General features: G+C 35.4%; 1 protein-coding gene across 1 annotated transcript in view; it reads left to right on the top strand.

Moving 5' to 3' along the window:
* Positions 1-22,072, top strand: part of TLL1 (tolloid like 1) — a 153,570-nt gene that overhangs the window by 47,552 nt on the left and 83,946 nt on the right. The window contains exons 2-3 of the mRNA XM_016197761.2: positions 16,927-17,037; positions 21,111-21,191. Coding sequence (XP_016053247.1) covers positions 16,927-17,037; positions 21,111-21,191 — 192 coding nt within the window. The remainder of the gene's footprint in view (positions 1-16,926; positions 17,038-21,110; positions 21,192-22,072) is intronic.

Genomic DNA, 22,072 nt, shown 5'->3' with positions numbered 1-22,072 from the left:
CCCTCTGACAGCTGTCAGTCTGTTCCATGTATCCATGCCTCTGTTTCTATTTAGTTCATTACTTTATTTTGTTCATTAGATTTCACATATAAGTGAGATCATATGGTATTTGTCTTCTTCTGACTGGCTTATTTCACTTAGCATAATAATCTCCAGGTCCTTCCATGCTGTCACAGAAAGTAAGAGTTCTGAACTACATTCAAATTATTTTTGCACATCAAATTGTGTCATTTATTGCTTAAACAGCTCCAAAAGCTGTCCAAACTACTTATAAAAGCCAAATTCCTCATCTGGTCTCTCAAGACCCTGTCTGAATGGGCCTTTATCTGCTCTCCAACTTTACTGCAGGCCCTTCTCTTCTGTTCAAAATTCTTAAGTCTCCATGGCCATATTTTAGTTCTTCTAACACAGGACAGTTTCTGGACTTCAGAGCCTTAACACATGCTCTTCTCTTGCTTTGAAATCTCTTGCTCATTTACTTAGTTGACTCATTCTCAGGCCTTCTTCACTGACCCAGAATTATTCCTTCCCCCATGTTATCTGTCATAATATTATTTACTTGATTATACACATTTTATATTTTGTTTCCTTTTTTATTGTTTATCTACTCTACCATAAGGTAGACCCTGAAGACCTGGGATTTATATATATTGTTTAACAAGAGTCCTTGCATCTAACACTCAACAATGTAAGACAGAATAAGAATGAATAATTAAGAATATCTTTATTTACACAAAGAGAACAGAGCATGCAAAGTTCCTGAGGCAGGAAGGAGCTTGATGTGTTTCTGGAACTGAAGGAAGATCAGCGTGGCTGGAGCTTAATGGATGGCAAGAGGAAAAGGTCTGAATGTAAAGTTCAGATTCACTACTCTCGGAGGCTGGCTAGGATGTGGGAAAGAGTAAACTGGGAAAACGCATTAGGAGGCTTGGGCAGCATCTAGAGGAGAAGACAGTGATTTGGACTCCAGTGGTGGTGGTAGAGTGGGAAAAAAAATAAGATAGGGATTGAGAGAAGGTAATGTCAATGCAGTTCTGCAGATGTGTAATTTTAGTATTGGTGTTTACAAGTTTGGCGGGGAGGGGGAATCCAAAAATTGGGGGCATGCTACATTAAAGGGATCTGAGATCCAGTAAAGGCGTCAACTCCCCGGTGGATATGTGAGTTTCAAACTCAGGAAAGAGGTTTTAACAACTAAAAAAAAATGGATTTAGCAATCTTTGATATGTAAGTATTATTCAAATACACAGAACTGGATATAACTAATTGGCAGGCACTGTTGAGAAGGAAGCAAGTCCAGGGAAGAAGCTTGAGGAATCTTAACATTTAAGGAGCAGAATTTTGCAGAGTTGGAAAATAGGCTCAGGAGGACCAGCAGAGGCTGTAGGAGGAAAGCTAGGATTGTGAGGAGTGGTCTGCCTTGCCTGACCCTACCAATAGATGGACTAAACCACCTGAAATATTACTAATGTTGGCAAGAGAAGTTTTAGTGTTGTTGCAGGGTAAAAGTTTGGTAGGAGGTGGTTAAACAGGTGAGGAGGAGCTTAAGGCAGCATGTACAGACAACTTTAAAAAATTGCTCCAAGTAGAAAGCAGAGGATGGTATAATTGCATGAGGGAATTGGAGTCAAGGGAGGTCTTTAAAAAGAATGATAGGTTTGGAGCAGGTTTGTATGTGGATGGGAGTCATTTAGTAGAGGGAATGGTTGCTGATTTAGAAGAGCAGAGAAATTGTCTAATAAGGCTCAATATGCTCCACATGACATCATAAAGGGGGATGGTGAAGGACCTGAATAGTTGTAAACTTTATTTCTTTTTGCTGAAGTGGTAAAATTATTCATTCTAAGTTGATGGTTTTCAGTGTGAAGTGTATATTGTAAAGATTTGAACAACGGAAAAGATTATATAAAGTCTACATAAAAGACTGTGTAAGAGATTATAGTCAAAAAGCCAAGAAAAAATTTGAATGGAATTCTAAAAAAATATTCAAATATCTGAAAGGAAGTCAGGGAAGGAAAACCGGAGGAACACAAATGTGGTGGACAGATTCTAAAGCTGGCCCCACAGGATTCCTGTCTGTGGATTATTCAGTCAGACACTAATCCAAGTACTGCTGTGAGGGGGATTTGCATATGGAATTTGGGTTACTAGACAGTAGACCTTAAAATAAGATTATCCTAGATGGTTCAGGTGAGCCCACCTTAATCACCTTAATCAGCTCACGAAAGCAGAAGGCAGAAGAGTCCATCAGGGATGTAGCAGAAAAAGTCAGAGGGATATGAAGTGGTAGAAGAATGTGTGAGAACACAACCTGTTATTGGAGAGGTACAAGGTGGAGAAGAAAGCATGTGACGTCAAGGAGCATAAAGAGGCTCCCAAGGAAAAAGGGGCCTCTGGGACCTCTGCTGTATGGCCTCAAGGAAATGAATTTCGCCAGCAACTTGAATCAGCTTGGATGCTGATTCTTCCCAATACCCTCCAGAAAGAAATGCAGCCCTACTGACATCTCAGTTGCAGCCCTGTGACACTCCAAGCCGAGCAGCCAGCTGAGCCACACTGTGCCTGGACTTCTGACCTTCAGCAACCATGACATAAAATGTGTTGTGTTAAGCCACAGAATTTTTCATAATTCTTTATGGCAGCAGTGAAAATTAATACAGATTTTGGTATCTGGAAGTAGAGTGCTTCTCCAATAAATACTTAAATTGGTAGAAATGGCTTTGGAATCAGGCTGTGGGCAGAGGCTGGAAGAATTCTGAGGAACATAATAGAAAAAGCCTAGAACATGATACTAGTAGCAGATAGACTTTAAGGTTGCTCTGGTGACGACTGAGAAGGGAATGAGGGGCATGGTATTGAAAACTGGAGGAATGGGGATCATTGCTATACAGTGGAGAGTGCTTAGCAAAATTGCATCCGGTGTTTATGTTGCAAGCAGAAATTGTAAGTGATGGACTTGGATATTTACTGAGATTTCCAAGCAAAATGCATAATATTATTGGATGACTGGAAGGCTCACGGTTGTCTACAATTTATCACAACCTGTGAGGAGTAAGGGTCTCTTTAAAACAGATTCAACATGCCTAATGAGGTAAAGTAAAGCTGAAGGTCAGAATGAGATGTTAAAAGCAGTCATTGTCTTGTCAAGGCATAGTGCCGTAAGTATTAGGTTTGACATCATGATTACCAGAGTGTCGTGCCGAAAGGATGGGTGACTTCTACATGTTGACACTTAACCATGGCTTTGGGTAATAGAAGAATACGTGTGGGAGGCAGGTCCCAGTGAGTGTGTATAGTATTCGTCCTTTGCTATTTATTGTCATTGCTCAGGTTCTCGCCCAACCTGCAGTTTTTAAGGAAGCGTTAGGTGCGCCAGATGGAGAGCCTGTGCTTCTCACATCTTTGGCTCCCCCAGGCTTCCCTTCTCCATCTGGAGTCTGGCGAGCTGTGCCAGCGCCGCGGCACCGGGGGCTCACTTCTACCTGCCTCTCCACGGCTGCGCTCTCCCCGTGGAGCATCTATTTATATATCACATCCCGCTGCAGCACCCGGCTGGTTTTGTTGTTGTTGTTGCTTTCCATTTGCAGAGATGTTAACTGCAGTGATATTTATTCATCATAATAAAAGACACCTTTGAGTTGGGTCATCCATCTTTGTGTGTGTGTGTGTGTGTGTGTGATAAATGAAGAAAACGAATTGCATTCAGTTTAGTCAAGGACACAGTGCCATTTATACACTTATGTTTATTTAACAGTAGACCATAATTTCCCTAAATCTCTTTTTGTAATGTTATTAGGGAGAAGTGTTTCTGAACTGAAATGTGAACACAAGCCTTTTGTAACTGAAATAAATTCCATTGGAGAATCCTTGTGAAGACCTAAGAAGGGATCCTGTGGCAGAGTGTCTTGTAATGAAGAATTAGAACATTTCCTTGCATTTTTCCTTTTTTTTTTTTTTTTATGTGCGGTGATCTTTGTTATCAAACACAGATGCTCACCTAATGTATCTATTTTAAAGCTTTACTCTGATGGCTAGAATTTTTAATTTGGTTACATTATGGTTTTTACTTTTAAACTCAAAATTTATTTAGCTTATATCTTATTTGGATCTTTATTACTTTAACTCCTCACAGAATTACTGGCTTCTGTCCGGTGTTCACTAATTGGATTTGTATCAGACTGCTGCAAAGGGCCACACATTACCCAATGACAATGGGGAATGCCAGAGGATATGGAGAGAGGAGGATTTTGAAGCTGTCTTTGAGTGAGATTGACTATAACTGTCTGTGTGAAATCATCAGAATACCTATACATTTGAGGGAAGCAGTAAATCCACTTAGAGGGAACACGTAGGTTTCCCAAAGGAAGATTTTATAAGGATCTGGAAAATATTGGTGGATTAATAAAAAGATAAATGTAACAAATTATGAATATAAGCTTAATAATAGTACTGAGAATGGGGGCACACAGTCAAGAACAGTATTGTGTGATAACAGAAGAAGTCTGAGACTGTAGGGTTTTAAGATGCAATATTACAAAGACTGTTAAATGAGCACATATTTGGATTGGTTTCTTCTCATGATGGTCTTATCGCTATTTTATGTTTGTCATAGATTGAATTTTCTGTTTTGGTGAGGGTAAATGGGAAAAGTATATTCTCCTTACAGCTCAGGGAAGTTGCATTTTGATTCTCTAATTTTAAGAAGTTTATAGTGAAGAGTGAAGGGTAATAAACAAGAAAAGACAATCCAGGCGAAGGAAAAACGCAAAATATTATTGGACGACTGGAAGGACTGCAATTGCCTACAGTCCGTCTTACACTGCGAAGGGAGGAGTAAGGGTGGAATCTCAATGCATAAGTCTCTGTCTACACCCGGTGGGAGAGTTTAGTCTCCGTGGGGATCGCTCCAAGGTTTACAGATTCACTGCAGCTGTGCATTCGTCCTGAAAACAGATGAAGTGAAAAAGTGTGCTTGGGAGAAATGGGAGGAGACACCAGTCCAGCAGAACAGTATTAAAATATCACCGATTACTGAAATACATGTGTTAAGTGACATCTTTGTCGAATTGTATTGTCATTAACACCTAATAAGAAACAGCTCTACGCCGGACAGTGTGCCAGAATCACAAGATTTTAAGCTAAATATGGCAGAGCCCCATTAAGATTTTACAGCCCAGTGGGGAGACATGTTAGAATATACATTAAAATTAATTAAGTGCTATAAAAGGAAGATATTAGAAAAGTAATTGTAGTTAAATATTACAATCTAATCTGACTGTCTGAGTTTGAATCTGTTTGGTGATTTGCTGGCCGAATTTCTCTAAAGCTCAATTTCTTCATCAGTTTTTGTAAATCGGAGACAAATAACTGGACCTCCTCATGAGTTGTGTGTCGATACCTCTACCATAGTAACTTTAGTGCTTGTTACCCACAGTAAGTTATGAGAATAATTATGAATAAAATGCTGTGAGAGCAACATTGTAATATAAGGTATAGGACATCAAAAATCTCTGTGTCTGAGCGTGTCTGTCTATGTGTGTCACTTGGCCACAATGCACCCAAGCACTCTGACTTGAACGTTGTCGCACAGATGTAGGCCCTAGTTCTGGCCTCGATGCTGGTTAGTTTTGACGATTCACTAAGTCTGTCTTGTTTTTAGACTCCTCACATGTTGTAATTTGTACCTCAAACGGTTGTGGTGTGGGTATTAAGAGACTCTCTAAATCAAATATAAATAAACCCATTTATCTCAATTACCCCAGCATAATTTGGGGCATATATATTTTTCATTTTGAATATGTGAAAACCATGTTGATCGATGTTGCCTAGTTGTTTCTGTTCAGATCACTGAGATTTCTAAAATTGCATTTGTACTTTGTCCATGACTTAGTTTCTATGTTAGGTTAAAACAATCAAAATAGTATAAACGTAGCTGTCTCATGTTGGTATCATATATATACTCAGAAACAACTTAATATGTTTCCTGATAGGAATGTTTGGATTATTTTGATGAGGTTAGATTTACCTTTAAGGAACTCTACATATTACAGCCTTTTACAAAACCATTTACTCTGAAGTCCTATTTAGAGCTTTTTAACCCTGGAGAGGGAGCTTTGAATCTTGAAGTAAATGAAGGACTCCAACATGCAATGCACCTACCCCTGCATCCCCAACCCTGTTACTTAGGCATTTTATTTCTTGGAATTTCAACCAGAACCTTACTGATGCTTAGCGTAGGATTTTGAAGAAGTTTACTTGTCTGCTTTACTCATCCACATCATGTTGAACCTGAGAACCAGGAGAGGACTAAGCAAAGCTGTTGGAAGTAAATATACCGAAAGCTGGAGAAGTGACCCCACGCACAACCAGAGGAGTACACAGTGACCTTAATGTCAACGTGGCTGTTTATTCTTGCAGATTCCAATAGTCTTTGTTCATAGTGCCTACTATGAGTCACTGAGAAAGAATGTCAGCTATCCACGTTCTGTGAAGGTATCTGTGTATTACTGCATTATGTTGCCACCTAAGAATTTGATGTGGAATGTTAACTTGCCCGGAATACGAAGAATCATTACAATATTTAGAGTACAGCATGAAGGTGGATCTTAGAAAGGACAAGAATGAAAGGAGAGGGAACAACAGCAAAGAGCTTGAATGAAGCAAAGAGGTAGGTGAAACAAAGCCTGTGGTCATGAGACAATGACAAGCCTGGACAAAGGGATGAAGCCACACTCTGAGGTCCAGGGGCTCTCAAGGCTTATGAACATCACCCAGGGGACTAATGAAAATACAGATTTATGGGCCCTGTCTTCAGAGAACATATTCCAATTCTAACCGGTATAACCCATGGCTCACACTTTGAGAAATAGTACCAGGGAAGATGGGACCATGCGTTGAAGGTTTTGTGCGAAAGAGTAATGTTAAAAGTGTTCCAGAAAGATTAGTCTGGTGGAGTGGCATGTCAGAGGCCAATATGAAAACTACTAATTAGTTCAGCTAGAAGGTGATGAGAGCCTGGCATGCTGACAGAAATATTAGAAAAAACAGAAAAGTTCCTGGGGTGTAGAGGGCAGAGTCAACAGGATGTGATGATTCATGCTCAATATGGGGCAGACTAGAGGGAGAGGAAAATGACAAAGCTCAGGTACAAAGGTATCACTGGAAAGGAAAACAATTTTAAAGTTTAAAGACAATAGAATTTATGTTGGGTTTTTCCTTTATTTGATTTTAATTGGCCTGGTTTCTGTTTAAAGTTCATTCATGAATTAATATACCAATGATAAAATGCTTGGGTTTGAATTTCACCCCTTACCAAAACTTAGACAAGTTTGTTCCCCTCACTGAATGTCAGTTTTTCAGTCTATAGAAAGGTGACAGATCTGCGTCAGGGAGTTACAAGACGCAAGTGGAGGCAGAGCACCTTCCTGCTTCCCATCCCTAAGTCGTATACATCAGAGAAAAGCTTTCCGTGAGGGCTTTACTTGTCTCTGGTCTCAGAATTCTGGTTGCAAAACAAGAATTTTAATTTATTTGTACATGTTGACTTTTCTTTCACAACATGGAATTTGTAAACAAGAAGCATGAATTTAAATTTCTGAGGTTAATTTGACTGTGTTTGAAGAAATATTACATTACTAACCATCATATACGATATGTAAGAACTAACTGCTTCTAGGCCAGAGGATTTCAAAGTGTACTTTTTCTGTGCCCAGTTTCAATCCTGAATTCTTTTTTTTAATTGAAAATTTTTAATGTTGACACTATTGCAGATGTGTCCCCCATCCCCCCTTTGCGCACCTCCCCCCACCCTCTCCTCCCCCTCCCTTGACCTTCACCGCACCACTGTCCCCGGCCCTGGGGTTGCCAATTCATCAGTTTTTGGCTTCAGAACACAGGCCAAGCAAGTGAATGGTGAAAAACACTACTTTTTCACTGCTCTTTAGGGAAGTGGTAACGAATTTCAGGCTCAGAACATACTCTTTTGGGCTATTGTGAGAGGACCATTATTTGCCAAAATAGTCTCTATTAAATATATGATGATTCAAATGATCGTGGATGGATTTCTCCCCCAGAGAAAATCTAAGCCAATTTACCACATCGATGCCTTAAAAGGGGAAGATAATGAGTGATGTTTTGATAATATTTTTTAAGAAAAAGATTCAAACTGTAATTTTTTCAACCAAAATGTCATTTTTTCTGACCATGAGATGGGAAATGCTATAGTTCATCTCTTAAAAGTCAACTTTTCTCTCCATCTGACCGTAGCAGTCGTATGATGAGCTACGTAGGGAGCGGTGATACCTTGGGGCTGAGAAATGTGGAGTGTGGTTTTGGAAAGCCGCTTTCATTGCTGCCTGGGTGGTGAAAAGAAGAATATACATGCATATGCGTTAAGCCTGGGAGAACCTGGAAGTGTTTTGAGCTTGGCAAAATTAAATTTCACATTGAGATGTTTTATGCTTAGCAAAACTCAAAACATATTTTGAGAATCGCTTTCTCCCTTAAGTTTATACCTCTGGGTATTTTAAGCAATATTTTTATTTCTGGTTCACTTCCAATATTTTATGAGAGATTGCTGATAACCATGGGACCTTCTTCTTTGAACTTGGAAATTTTGTTTTGCCAATATTAAATTGTATTCCAGTCCAGAAAGCCTGAGTTCAGCTTAAAATTGTAATGTGTGCCTTGATGATTGGTCAAATAGCTTCGGTCACTCCCAATATGTTTATGTTTAAATATATTGAAATGCTTAATTAGCCTACCTTATATTGGACCTGTAGTTTTACCTTTATTATCATGTTTCAGTGGACATTTATTTAGAAAGATATCAGGACCCTAAGCCATTTAGCATCAAGATTGCCTATAACTTTATTTGGTAGAGTTGGAGTGCATAACATGTAAGTATTTATATATATATACACATTTTTTAAAATTTTGCGTATGTTGAATATATTCAAACAAGCTCCAAATTCAGCAATTCTATCTGTAAGCCAAGTTCTGAGAAAAATATGTGGAACATCCCCTTGAATGAATAAAAGTTATGATAGCAGAGAGTGTCATCATTTTTTTTTTTTTTTTAAGAAATGACCTAACAGAAATGACTCAGGGTCTGCCTTTCCCTTCCTATCATAGAGGTGTGGCATCCTTGAGGTCATGAAAATAAACTATAGAGCACAAGTTCAGAATTATTAATCACTGTGCTTACAAGGACTTTTTCATATTAAAATGTTGAAAACATTAACTGATCTTTGAAGTATCTTGTTTTGTATATTTAATTATCACTAGGGCATATTTTTATCATATAAAGATTATGAGCAGTTGTTATTCCTAGCTAGCGTTTTACTCTATGCAATGTTCTATGTGTAATTTTATAGGGATCTACAGTTCCCACACAGATTTTCATTCTGCATAACTTTAAGGGAATTCATTAACATGAAATACACCAGCTAAGAAAGATTCTGAATGTCTCATTACTTTATAAGATGTAAACACTGAACTATTAATGAGTATTCTAAAGGCATAGAAGACAATTTTTTTGAATAAATTACATTAAACAAAATTGGTCTCTGCTTTTGCCTATGAATATAATTAGCCAGGTAATTTAAATATTTATTCACTACTTTTGTGCTTAGAGATGCTCTATTCCAGAAATGCCATATTTAAAAATACTGTAAACATTGCTGTTTCTTTAAGAAACCCTCCTTTCTTTGATTTCTAAATCGACACTTGGGTTGCTTCCATATCTTTGTTATTATAATTAATGAACACAGAGGTGCATATATCTTTTCAGATTAGTGCATATATTGGGTTTCTTCAGATATATACCCAGAAGTGGAATTGTACGGTCATAAGGTAGCTCAGTGTTTAATTTTTTGAGGAAACTCTTACTGCTTTCCACAGTGGCTGCCCCAGTCTGCATTCCCACCAACGGTGCACCAGGGCTCCCCTTTCTCCACACCCTCGCCAGCACTTATTGTTTGTTGATTTGTTGATGGAGCCATTCTGACAGGTGTGAGGTGATATCTCATTGTGGTTTTAATTTGCATTTCTCTGATGATTAGTGACGCTGAGCATCTTTTTATATGTCTATTGGCCATCTGCATGTCCTCTTTGGAGAAGTGCCTATTCAGGTCCTCTGCACATTTTTTTTAAATTAGACATTTCCATTTTTCAATAAAGTCTATTATGTCTATATACCAGTACAGGTAACATTCTTGTTTCTGCAAATCTAAAAAGAAAGGAAAGGAACCACCTATTCCTTCACATCCCATATGCCACCTTCTTGTGGTTGAGTCACCAGCATCAACTCAAATTGATATTTTTAGCCAGGCAGTGCTCCCGACTTAGTATCTAACTTTAATGAATGACCTAAAGTCAGTGATAATAAACTGCTATATCAAGTAAGGACTAGATATTATAATACAATAAGCAGTAAGGAATAGTTAGCTTTGACAAAATAATTTCTACCAGCAGGTTAGTAGCATGAATCAATATCCTAGAATTTCCTAAGGCTTGAAGGGGACAATGGTGATGTGGGTACTTTCTTAATATTAAGCACCACATGTGCATTAGTATAACTTATAGACACTTTATGGAACTTTAAAAGTAAAAGTTTAAAATGTTGAAAATAATTTTGGCTAGGGATATGTCACAGACCTTTCCATTGTTTGCTTGTTTTGGTGTGAATAAAGTTCCCTTAAATTATCCTCTCAATTGTTTAAGGTCTCCGAGACCAGGAAAAGAAGAGATTGAAATCAGTATGTGGAGTCAAGTTTATAGAATGTCTGTGGATTTTTAAATTTTGTAAAGTTTATTTCGCTGAGCACATGCTGTTTTGCGGGTTGTAGAGTGGGAGATATTAACCAAAGTGAAAGGACTCCAGCCTTTGACTTGGGCCCAAGAGGAAATGTTTTACAATGATGAATAATAACCAGAAAGGTTGGAATGCAACATTTTCTCTCTTAACCTATCATAACAGTAGACCAAAGGAAAATGGGAAAGATATTCTTCTGTTTGTATGAGGAGGAGACCAGCCAGTGGGCAAAACATAGAGTATTGAAAATAGTAAAGATGTACAGTTTTACTTCCAGGAAGACATCAAGATTTACTCTAAGAGTTAGTGTCAATACTTAGAAAATAAACAAACTTAATGTGAAAAGAAGTATCATGGTTGATTCCTACACTGGCCACAAATGTAAATAATAATGGGCCTAAGGGAATTAAAAAACAAGTGTTTGCTCTGTCATTACAAAATGTGTGATGTGAGAAATATAAGTAAAGCAAATTTGCTAGTGGTTGATTATAGTATGTTCATTATTTGTGCAGTATAAGAAAGGCAGTTTTGAAAAACTTATGAACTATAATATTTCATTTAATTAAAGCTTGTGACAGAAAATATTAGGCTGAATCAAAAAATGTTCAATATTTATTTATTCAATTCTTGATCAAAGTTCTTTTCTGCCAGTGTTTTCTCTTTTGAGACAAAGAGTTCAAAAAGAATATTTGTGGTATGGGTGATATTTTAAAAATGTCCTGAGAAATCCTATCCACGGGCATTGTGGGCTATAAATGCAGATTGATATGGTATTTCAATGGATCTTTTGTTATGGGAAAAATTTTGTTTTCTGACTTAAAAAGAAAGATAAGTTTATTTGAAATTTTAACATTTAATCTTATTCATAATGTAAAATTGCTTTAGAAACAGAAAAAAGATTTAAAAGGACAACTTGCTGCTTGTGTTCTGTGTTCAGAATCTACTGATCAATCTAGGTTCATCTTGACACTCATTAATATCATGAAAAATGACTTTATTATCAAATGTCTCTATATTCTGGAGGAATATTCCTTGCTCTAGCATGGTGTATATGTATATGCATGTTTATTTGTTTTGTATTTCAGATTGAATATTTGTTTTTGTGTTGAGATTATATTTTATTGTGTGTTCAGGAAATAATTGAAGAAGACTGTGTTTAACTCTCGCAACAGTTCTATGTTCTTTGAAGGGACCTCTAAATTTGGAGTATGTTTGGACAGTTTACTTATTTATTTATTTTAATAACCAATGATCCAAACGGTACCTACTTTTTTATATTGCACCACACCCCATTGCTCCAAAAAATCTGCTTTGGTAGATAAGGGTATCTTGTTTTAATGTGGCCAGATAAGAGTCATGTTACTGAGAAGCACCTTTTAATTCAGTTTATGAGGGAAATTGAGTAACACATTTTATTGAACTCATCATTTGTAGTTAACTGCATGCACACTTTTTAATTGTAGTTTAGGTGACAGTATATAGTAAAAGTGAAAATATAGGTCTTGGGAAAAAAACAACCCTAGCCTGGCCAGGCGTGGCTCAGCTGTTGAGCATCGACCTAGGATCCAGGAGATCACGGTCCGGGCACATGACCGAGTTTTGGGCTCAGTCCCCAGTAGGGGGCGTGCAGGAGTCAGCCAATCAATGACACTCTCATCATTGATGTTTCTCTCTCTCCCTCTCCCTTCCTCCCTGAAATCAATAAAGATATATTAAAAAGAAAGCAACCTCTAAAAATTATTTAAATAAAACATTGCATGGGATGCTTCCTTGAGGAACAACCACTAAAATAATTGGACTACAAATACTTTTTTATTATTGGAAATTTAAGAAAGAAATGTGCGAGATGAAAAACATTCTTATCTTTATTTTTTGGAAGAGTGTTTCTGAGAGTCTATATAAAAATATATCTTTATTTATTTTTGTATTGTATCAAGAGCTTTTAATATTTTAGATAATTGTTTCCTGGACCTTAAGTTAACTTTAATATGTCATCTTGGGAGAAAAAATTATTCTGTGCATATGAAATACTACCAGAAAATTATTTTCTTTTTTAAGTAATGTAACATTGTCTCCAAAATGTATATATTAGAGATTTTGCCAAATCTAACTTTTCCTTGGGAATTTGCTTAGAGGTTGTCAATCATGTAAAAATAGTTGACTTTTGAGCCTTCATTGTTGCTCTTGTCTGAGGAAATTTTTACTAGGCCTTTATTGGAGACTAGAGCAGGTCTTCACATGACATCATTCTTCCCCCTAAATCCAATATCAATAAAGGCAGAAAGTTTAAGCTCTATATGGAAAAAGTGTAATAAGAAAGTGCTCTTGGCTATTGTTGAATCTTTGAGCTCTCTCTCCAAATCCCATAAATCTCAAAATAACTGATCTGTTAGTTCAGCCATGCATGTTCTGAGCATATCAGTGTGGGGTTTAGAGAAAAGGGGACACATTTATTTCCCATAACTACACTTAATATTTACTACTACTACTAAAATAAAAATAAAGGCAACTGCCTTTTAGTTGGTTTTATTAAAAAGTATACAGCAGCAATCCACTCTAGAGTGAAAGAATTTGAAACACCCCTTCTTTGGAACTGGTGAATATCTAGTATTTTGTGCCATAACAAATTTGTGAAGTATGTAGCATGCCTAGCCTCCTTTCTGCTATACACAACTTATACCTTATACCCCATTCCGTGGTATTTTTCTCATTTACATTTTCTTTGTGCCTCAGAACATACATGATGCCCTACTTTCTGTCAGGCCTTCTGGCAGCGAGGGTTAAATGCTGAGCCTCACATGCTTCCTGTGGTCAGTATTTTTAAATTTAGGCTGAGGAATCAGATGATTGAAAACATATTAGGAAATTTTGTGTGTTGCCTTATTACTGAAAGGACAGGGAAGCAAATGGGACACCTAATGGTTAGTTGGGAACACAGGGCTGCTGGGAGGGCTTTCTATATATAGGTGCTGCCCGGGGAGTCTTTTATCCACTTGTCTATTGGGATGTGCTCTCAAGTAGTAACCAGCTATCAGATCTCTTAGCATTATTTCAAGTAAATATATTCATCTTCTTGAGGGTATTTAGATTGCAAGTATTTTCTCCTGAGTCGACTGAAAGACTTTGCTTTTGGGCACAGTAGTGGTTCTTTACTTTGTGTGATCTACTGGTGACCTTTCCCCTGCAAAACATGTGGTTACTGTGTTTATAAACTCATGCATATTTTTTTGCATACAGCTTGTAGGAAATCACAGACTTGAAGCCCCTTGTGAAGCCCCCCTCCCCCCCCCAACTTCAAAACTGAAGGGCTAAAGATCACTGGGGAATCTGGAAGTGAGTGGAACAGGCATGATTTAAAGTTAGGGGTAGGGAATCACAATCTTGGACTGCTTATTTTCACCGCACACTCTTTTATAAAATGTGTTTACTCTGTCTCCTATAATAAAAGAACTCTTTCTTGGTCTCTGATTAAAACTTTTTTTTTGGTAGTACAATGAATTCAGATAGCCTTCAGGAGAAAAACAAAACCTGTGGTTTTCCTTGTAGTTTAAAAAATCGTTCTTCTTGACATTTTATTTTGAACTATTGGTTAGCTCCCAACCCATTTTTGACCATAGGAATCCAAGCAGAATTCCAGATAGGAAATATTCTAATTGCACTTTAGCATTTCCCTAGTGTTTCTATCTATAACCAGTTTCCTATATTGTGGTGCTTTTTCGGGTTTTTTTTTTTTTTTTATGCAAAATAAATAGAAAATACCATATAGAAAGAAAAACAGAAAACTCCAAAAGTGCACTTGAGAATTACAAATATTTCAGAGCCTAAATAACAAATATATGTTAGATTATAACGCAAATTCTAAATCCATATTAATGTAAATTGTCATGATCCAGTGTGCTATACCAATGCCTAAGTAAAATATTTTAACATGCAGAAATATGACACCTTGATTTAACTAGAGAGATGAATTAAGGAAACCTTCAAATGTGTGAAATATGAAGAAAGAAATTGTACATTTTAATCTGTGAAAGCTGCCCTGGCCCTGGCTTGGTTAGTGTGATGCCAATATGACAAGGTTGTGGATTCGATCCCTGGTCAGGGCACATATAAGAATCAAACAACAAATGCAAATAAGTGGAACAACAGATCGGTGTTTCTCTCTCTCTCCCTCCCATTCTCTCTCTAAAATCAATAAATGAAAATTTAAAAGAAACTATGTAATAGGTTGAAAATTCTAAGATGCCTTTTATTTTTCTATTGATAATATCAAGATTTAAAGATATGTAAGACTTACAGTCTATCAAGTTTGCACATAAGTGAATTCACTTAGTCACTCACTACTACTTGTTCTCAAATATTTGGTTTTCTCTTGGAGCAATTCAGGCATATTCAGAACCGCCTAGCTATTCTGAAGCTATTAGTTTAGAAAAAAAGTCAATAAATAAAAAGTGGGCCTGTGTACTCCAGAATAGTTTTGTCTCCTCTTAAGAATTCTCTGGCCTCTTGCCTTTTCTTCTCCCCAGAAGTAATGTTTTTGCTTCTGTGAAGTGTTGTATCCTTGGATTGCTGATCTGTGTTTGATATAATCCATCAAGACATGAATCCTATTGCATGTGAAAAGTCATTACAAGAAAATAAAAATCTAAAACACATTTGAGTTTTATTTTACCATACTACTTTTATTATATAAATGTAGTACTGACAAGTTGTGTTTTGTTTGGTTTCAAGTCAACCAGCTGGTTCAGAAGGAAGTAAAAGTTTGTTCTTGCAGAAAAAAAATACTACTAATAAAGATGCTGACAAGGATAATTATTTGTAGTAATGGGAGTTGTTAAAAATGTAGGGTTTGAGACCTCTCTCCAGACCTACTAAATCAGAGCCTGCATTTTAACCAGATCCACTGTGATTCCTATGCAAATTAACGCTAGAGAAGTATTGTCCTAGTGTCTCTAGTTACCCCCTGCACCAAGGAAGGAAGAGCCAGGCTGAGACTCACTGCCGGTCAGTGCCCGCAACTATTTGTATAGTAAATACACATAAAGGAAGATTTAAATAATTAGTAAACTTGGATTTACCTTAAAGTATAGTAAAATCTTGAAGAGAAAAAAAAAAAGACAATGCAAAATTTATTTTTATGAAAACTAACAAGCCTTTTATATAATTGCAAAATATTTTATTTAGGCCGGCCATCTATTCCCTGGGATGTCTGGCTTTAGGGGAAGTGGAGCATCAGAGCTTTCCGTTGTGTGTGTGTGAAGCTGATTAGAATCTGGATTCAATTTTAGGTATCGAGACCAGCCTCTTAGCCAGTGCTATAAACTGTTTTATAGACTTTTCATTACTTCGTTTCTATGATAGTAAAAGATAGGAAACATCTCTTTACTTCCACAGACTGCCATTCCATTGACATTAGGGCAGAAGAGAGGGGTTAATGAGAGAATTCTAATTCTAATAAAAATTTTTCTGTATGTTGAACCGATAACCTACATTGAACTAGTTTTTATTTTCTTCCTTTCTGGATTTATACATAAACCTAATCCCCTATCTCATATCAATGTTTTATGAGGGAACTAAACTGGGTAGATAATTTTATATGATAAACCTTTGATCAAAGCCTAAAGCATTGTATAACTTTCAGGACTAAAGTTTAAATTTCATAAATTAACTAATTTTATTAACTAGCTTTTTATAGCTAAAATTCATAAGTATTAAAGTATGAATCCAGTAAAGGACAGTGATTTGAAAAACATGGGTTTTGTCATTTTCTAAATTTTCATGTATTTTCCTATTTTTGGTTTTGCAGAAAAAAAATCTAAAGCAAATTTTTAAAAAGAAAATTTGTAAATCTGTATAAAAAAACAAATACCCCAGAATTTTCAAGGCGTTTGTCAGTATTTTACTACCTCATGATTAATTTATTCTTTCTCTTAAGTTTGCGGTTTCCTAAAGTTATTATATTTTGATGTCTGGTAGTACTAAGGAATTGATTAATTTTGGACTAAAATAAATAAGGAGGCTACTTTTTCTTGTTTTGCTAGTTTTCTAATGAGGCTTGTTTGCACTGATTTTGCTTTTAAATATTTTACATTTTAATTGAACTTTTCTTTTTTTAGCTGTGTTTTGGGGTGATATTGCCTTAGATGATGAAGACTTAAGTATCTTTCAAATTGATAGGACAATTGACCTTACACAGAACCCCTTTGGAAAACTTGGACATACCACAGGTACAGTTGACTATTTGTTTCAATTTGCATTCCTTTGGAAGAAAATATACTCTTGAAATGCTATCACTTTTAACGTCTCTCTGATCAACTTTGATTTCCTACACACAAATGACCGTTTTTAGAAATTCAAGATTTGTACATAGTTTTTATTTCATTAATTAATTTATTTAACCAACAGGTTATCATGTTTACTATGTACCAGGCCTGGTTTAAGTGCTTTGGAGATATTAACTCTTTGATCCTTATGAAAACCCCAAGAGGGTGGGTACAAAGATAATTGTGATTTACAAGCGAGGAGATTGAGATTTAGAAGGTTATAGAGTTTGCTTATTGTCACATAGCCAGGAAGTGTCTGAGGTCAGGACCAAAATTCAGTTCCAAGGAAGGCCATATTTCACTCGTTAGCATTATATTAGCTGCCTCCCATTCCCAATTGCAAATATTGAGTTGCAAAATGTAGAAGTATTCATAAAATATTCATAAAGTAATGTAAAGTATTCATAAGGTAATTATACACAAACTTATTTTGGAAAAATTCATCTACCTTTTACGTGATTTTTATGAAAACACAGAAAACAATTTTAATTATAGTTGTTTGACATGTTTGAATTTTGCCTATATGAGACTTGTAGTATTTAAAAGGTTGTTGCGTTCTCATTTAAGATATTTTTACTAAAACTTAAAAATCTTTATATTATCTTGATATGATTTTTATTCTGTATTATATTTTGGAGAAAATAGCAACATTAAAATTTCTTTTTGTAGCTATAACTAAAAAAATTATTTCGATGTCATGCTTTTTGAGTTCATTGAATCTCCCCTCAAACCCAATGCTATTTTTATTTTCTTCTTTCTATGAAAAATAAGATACATACTTTATTTGTGGTATCTAGCAGACAAAAACTAGGCTTAAGGCTTTTTACTGTGAATTAATCTCTCTGTCCAATTTGCTTTTTTTTGCAACTTTTTATTATGACACATTTCAAACATACAGAAAAGTTGATAGGATAGTGTAGGAGGCAAGAGTACAATGGTATTCCTACTTACAGATTCAATAATTGTTAAACTTATCATATTTGCTCAGTGTATGTGCATGCATACATGCATAAGTTTGCATAAAACATTTTGTAACTAACTGCGGACAACATAGCATTTTGATATTAAGTAGGTTAGCATGCACTTCTTAAAAATAAGGACATTACCCTCTATAATCAAAATACAACTATCACATATAAGGAATGTATATTAGATAATAAAACTTAAAGATTTATGTAAAATAGTAACACACACTACTTTAAAAGTTGTATGCTCTAGCCTTTGTTATATGTAGTGACAGCCTTTTCTGAAACATATCCCAAATACAGGAGGAACACTGCCTTGCAGTGTAATCACATATAGTACATTCCTGTAGGACACGTGTATTGACAGCTCTCCAGTTGCGATCTCACAGTTGACATGGCCACAGAGACAATGGATTTGGACAAGGGAGCAATGAAACAACTCAGCAAATCCTAGATTTACTGGGCTCTATTTCATTTTTTACTTAAATTTTTGTTAGCTTCAAGCTTTATTCGGGTCATTTCTTTAACCCATTGTCTCCTTTCATATAGGGAGCATTCCTTTTCTGTGATTTAAAAAATTGTAACACTGCCCTAGCTGGGTTGCGCAGTGGTTAGAGCGTCAGCCCCTGGACTGAAGGGTGCCAGGTTTAATTCTGGCCAAGGGCGGGTACCTCAGTTGCAGATTCGATCCCCGAGTGCAGGACGCAACCAATCGATGTGTCTCTCTCGTGTTGATGTTTCTCTCTCTCTCCCTTCCACTCTGTCTCAAGAGCAGTGGAAAAAATATATATCCTCAGGTGGAGATTAAAAAAAATTGTAACACTACTTAATTTTGTCATTTTATTTATAGTTAAGCTCTGAAATAGTAATAGTTGGAAGAAAGATACTATTATTTTAGATAAGTAGCATAAAACATTATATTGTCAATCATAAAAAACATATATTCTAAACGTATGCGTGAAAGGTGCATGTTTGAAAGTAACTTGCATTGTTCAGTTGAATTTCAATGTAAAAGTGTCCTGTTTTATATTTTTCCTCTATCTTTTCCCTTTCTTTTTAGTTTGTGGTGAATTGATTGTATTTCCTCATTTCAAAATACATGGTCTTTCCCATAAATATTTTTTCAGTTTGAATATTTTCATTTTGTTTTTAGTATATGTGAGAAATAACCACCTATTTAATTTATTTTCTTTTTTCTATTTCTTTTTTTTTTTTTTTTTTTTAATACATCTTTATTGATTTCAGAGAGAGGAAAGGAGAGGGAGAGAGAGAGATAGAAACATCAATGATGAGGGAGTCATTGATCGAGCCCACAACCCGGGCATGTGCCCTGACCGGGAATCGAACCCCAATCACCTGGATCCTAGGTCGACGCTCAACTGCTGAGCCACCCAGGGCAGGCTCTTGTTTCTATTTCAGTGAACTATCTAGACAGAATTTTATTTCAGTGGCTATAAAAATTATTCAAAATTCCTAAATATAAAAATATTATTCACTTTGATAGTCTTGAAACATTGTTTTTGTAAGTCTATAATTACTCTAATCCTGATTACCTTAATACTAAGACTATTTTTCTCACAATCTGTTTCAGTTCTATGGAATATGAAGTATAATTGTTACATAATGGTCACTTTAAACATATAGATGCCATCTTTTAAGAATGTTTCTTGTAACTGCTTAGGAATGAATATATTTAAGTATTACCTCATCTCTCCAATATGTTCAATGAAAAAAATTTCAAAAATTTTTCTCAAGGGGCACAGCAAAAATGTGACCATGTAATGCAGATAATTAAACAGAATCTTAGTGAAAAAGCACTCTATCTTACTTACCTTATAAGGACTTAATTGATTTTCATAAGGGGCTTATATGGTAATAATTTTCATCATTTTTTTATTAGCTTCAATCTAAGTCATTAAGTTCTAGTATTCATTTCAAAGAGGGGAAAAACAGATATTGAGAGGCAGTAGTTCAAAGTCCAAGAACAGTTTGTTGTTGTTCATGAATTTCTAGCCTCCTTTCACTGTTTTAGCCCAAAGAGACTCATGAGCCACACTCTTAGTAGTATGAATTCATTTGCACTTGTCCTGATATCATTGGTGGTCATATTGGTTGTTTGCTCAATAGTACCTCTTTGTTATTTGTCAGTTAAAAATTCAAGAAAAAGGGAAAATAGGAAATAAAATTGAGAGAGCATTTTTTAAAAGCCCTAGAATAAGAGGACTTGATTTTCGTATAATGATCTGTTTCCTGGCTTTTGACAGAAATCTACCTATTCTAGTTTTTGTTGTTAAAATTGCAAGAAGACATGTTTCCTTATTTTGACCCTCTCCTCTACCTTTTAACTTATACAATTATTTATATCTATTTTGGTAAGTTTTGCAAATTACATAGCATAAAGCAGTGCATTTGCTGATGAATATCCTTTTGGATTCTTACCTTATGATTTTTTTCTAATTTTGTGTTATTAGTATTTTATAAATTATAGAAGCTAATTTTCAAAATTTATTTGAATATATTATAAGATATGATATGCTTTTAGAAATATTTCAAAATTGATCATAGCTTTGGAGCAAAACACACGCTATAATTTGCTCTTCTGTTTTTATTTCCATTTGCTGATTTGACGTCTGAAACGATTCTGTTTACATTGGGGAAATAGCTAGAATGTAGTCAACAGCGCAGAACAACTTGCTGTCATCCTGTGTGATGTCACGGTCATAGCAAAGAAAAATGTTTCAAATTATCAATAGATGACTCAATTTCCACAATGTCCAAATAAAGTCATTTAGCTTGCTCTGTGGATCTCCCTCATTGCCTTAGTTTTAGTTACCAAAATTTGTTAATGTATAATTTTTCTCCTCTCTTAAGATTTATGGATATTCATGACTCTGACTCTCTAAGACCATATAAAAAAAGATGTCCAAAGAGAAATTAATATAGCCTATTACTATTGTTTATTTACAAGCACTTTAAAATGCAGTGTTTAATTTAACTTTTTTTTTTTTTAAGGTGGATATGGAGACCATGGTATGTCAAAGAAACGAGGGGCCCTCTACCAACTTATAGACAGGATAAGAAGAATTGGCTCTGGTATATCAATGTTTAAAGTTGCAGACGCTTGACTTGATGTACAGTAAATATTATACTCATAGCAGTTCAGTTTGCCATTATGATGCAAAGTATGTGAAGGATATATGCTAAGAAAGAATCCTTTATTTTTATTTTGTTAGTTAACTTAATTGGGGACAATTATAATGTTTTGTTAACTTATTTTTAGCTTCTCCTTATTTAAATATGCATTAGGTATTTATATTATTATTAATGTTTATTTCTAGTAAATGGGGTATCACGCTAAGGTGTTTTATCAAGCATGGAACTACATCAGTTTTAACCAACTGAAAAAGATCATATCTGCTTGAAATAAAATTCACTTAAATTGACAAACTGATTTATCAGATTAAAGAGTAGCTGAAATTTTTTTGACCCTTCCAAAAACATATAGAAAAACATTCAGAAAAACTGCCCTCTGTTTTCATAATTAGTTAATATTTATAGTATTGAATTTATTAACCCCTATTTATAGATTTGAGTTATTTTTTAAAAGTATGTTCAAATTTCACATTTTTAACCTATTTAATTATTATTAAATATTTGAAAGTATTTACTTTCAAGTATTAATTTTCCCAAGCAAAGATGCTTTGCTCCACGGTATTAAAAAGACATGCTATACACCTGAAACTAAAAATAATATTGAATGTAAACTGTAATAGAAAAATAAAAATGAAAAAAACCACATTAAGGTCATGGGTGTAGGGGGCATATATTCAATATTTGTTGCGTCTGAAGGGTATACTAGTGCGAGGACATTTGTGTTGGCAGCGATAGATGAATAAGAAAAAATAATTATGCAAACTTAGTAACAAAAATTTATGGAAGGCCACCAAGAAAAGTTAATGACTGCAGGTTTGAAA

The sequence above is a fragment of the Miniopterus natalensis genome, chromosome 4 (assembly GCF_054644295.1).
Source record: "Miniopterus natalensis isolate mMinNat1 chromosome 4, mMinNat1.hap1, whole genome shotgun sequence".
Lineage (NCBI taxonomy): Eukaryota > Metazoa > Chordata > Mammalia > Chiroptera > Miniopteridae > Miniopterus > Miniopterus natalensis.
Note: the sequence above shows the minus strand (reverse complement) of the source record. Positions and strands in the feature narration are given on the sequence as shown.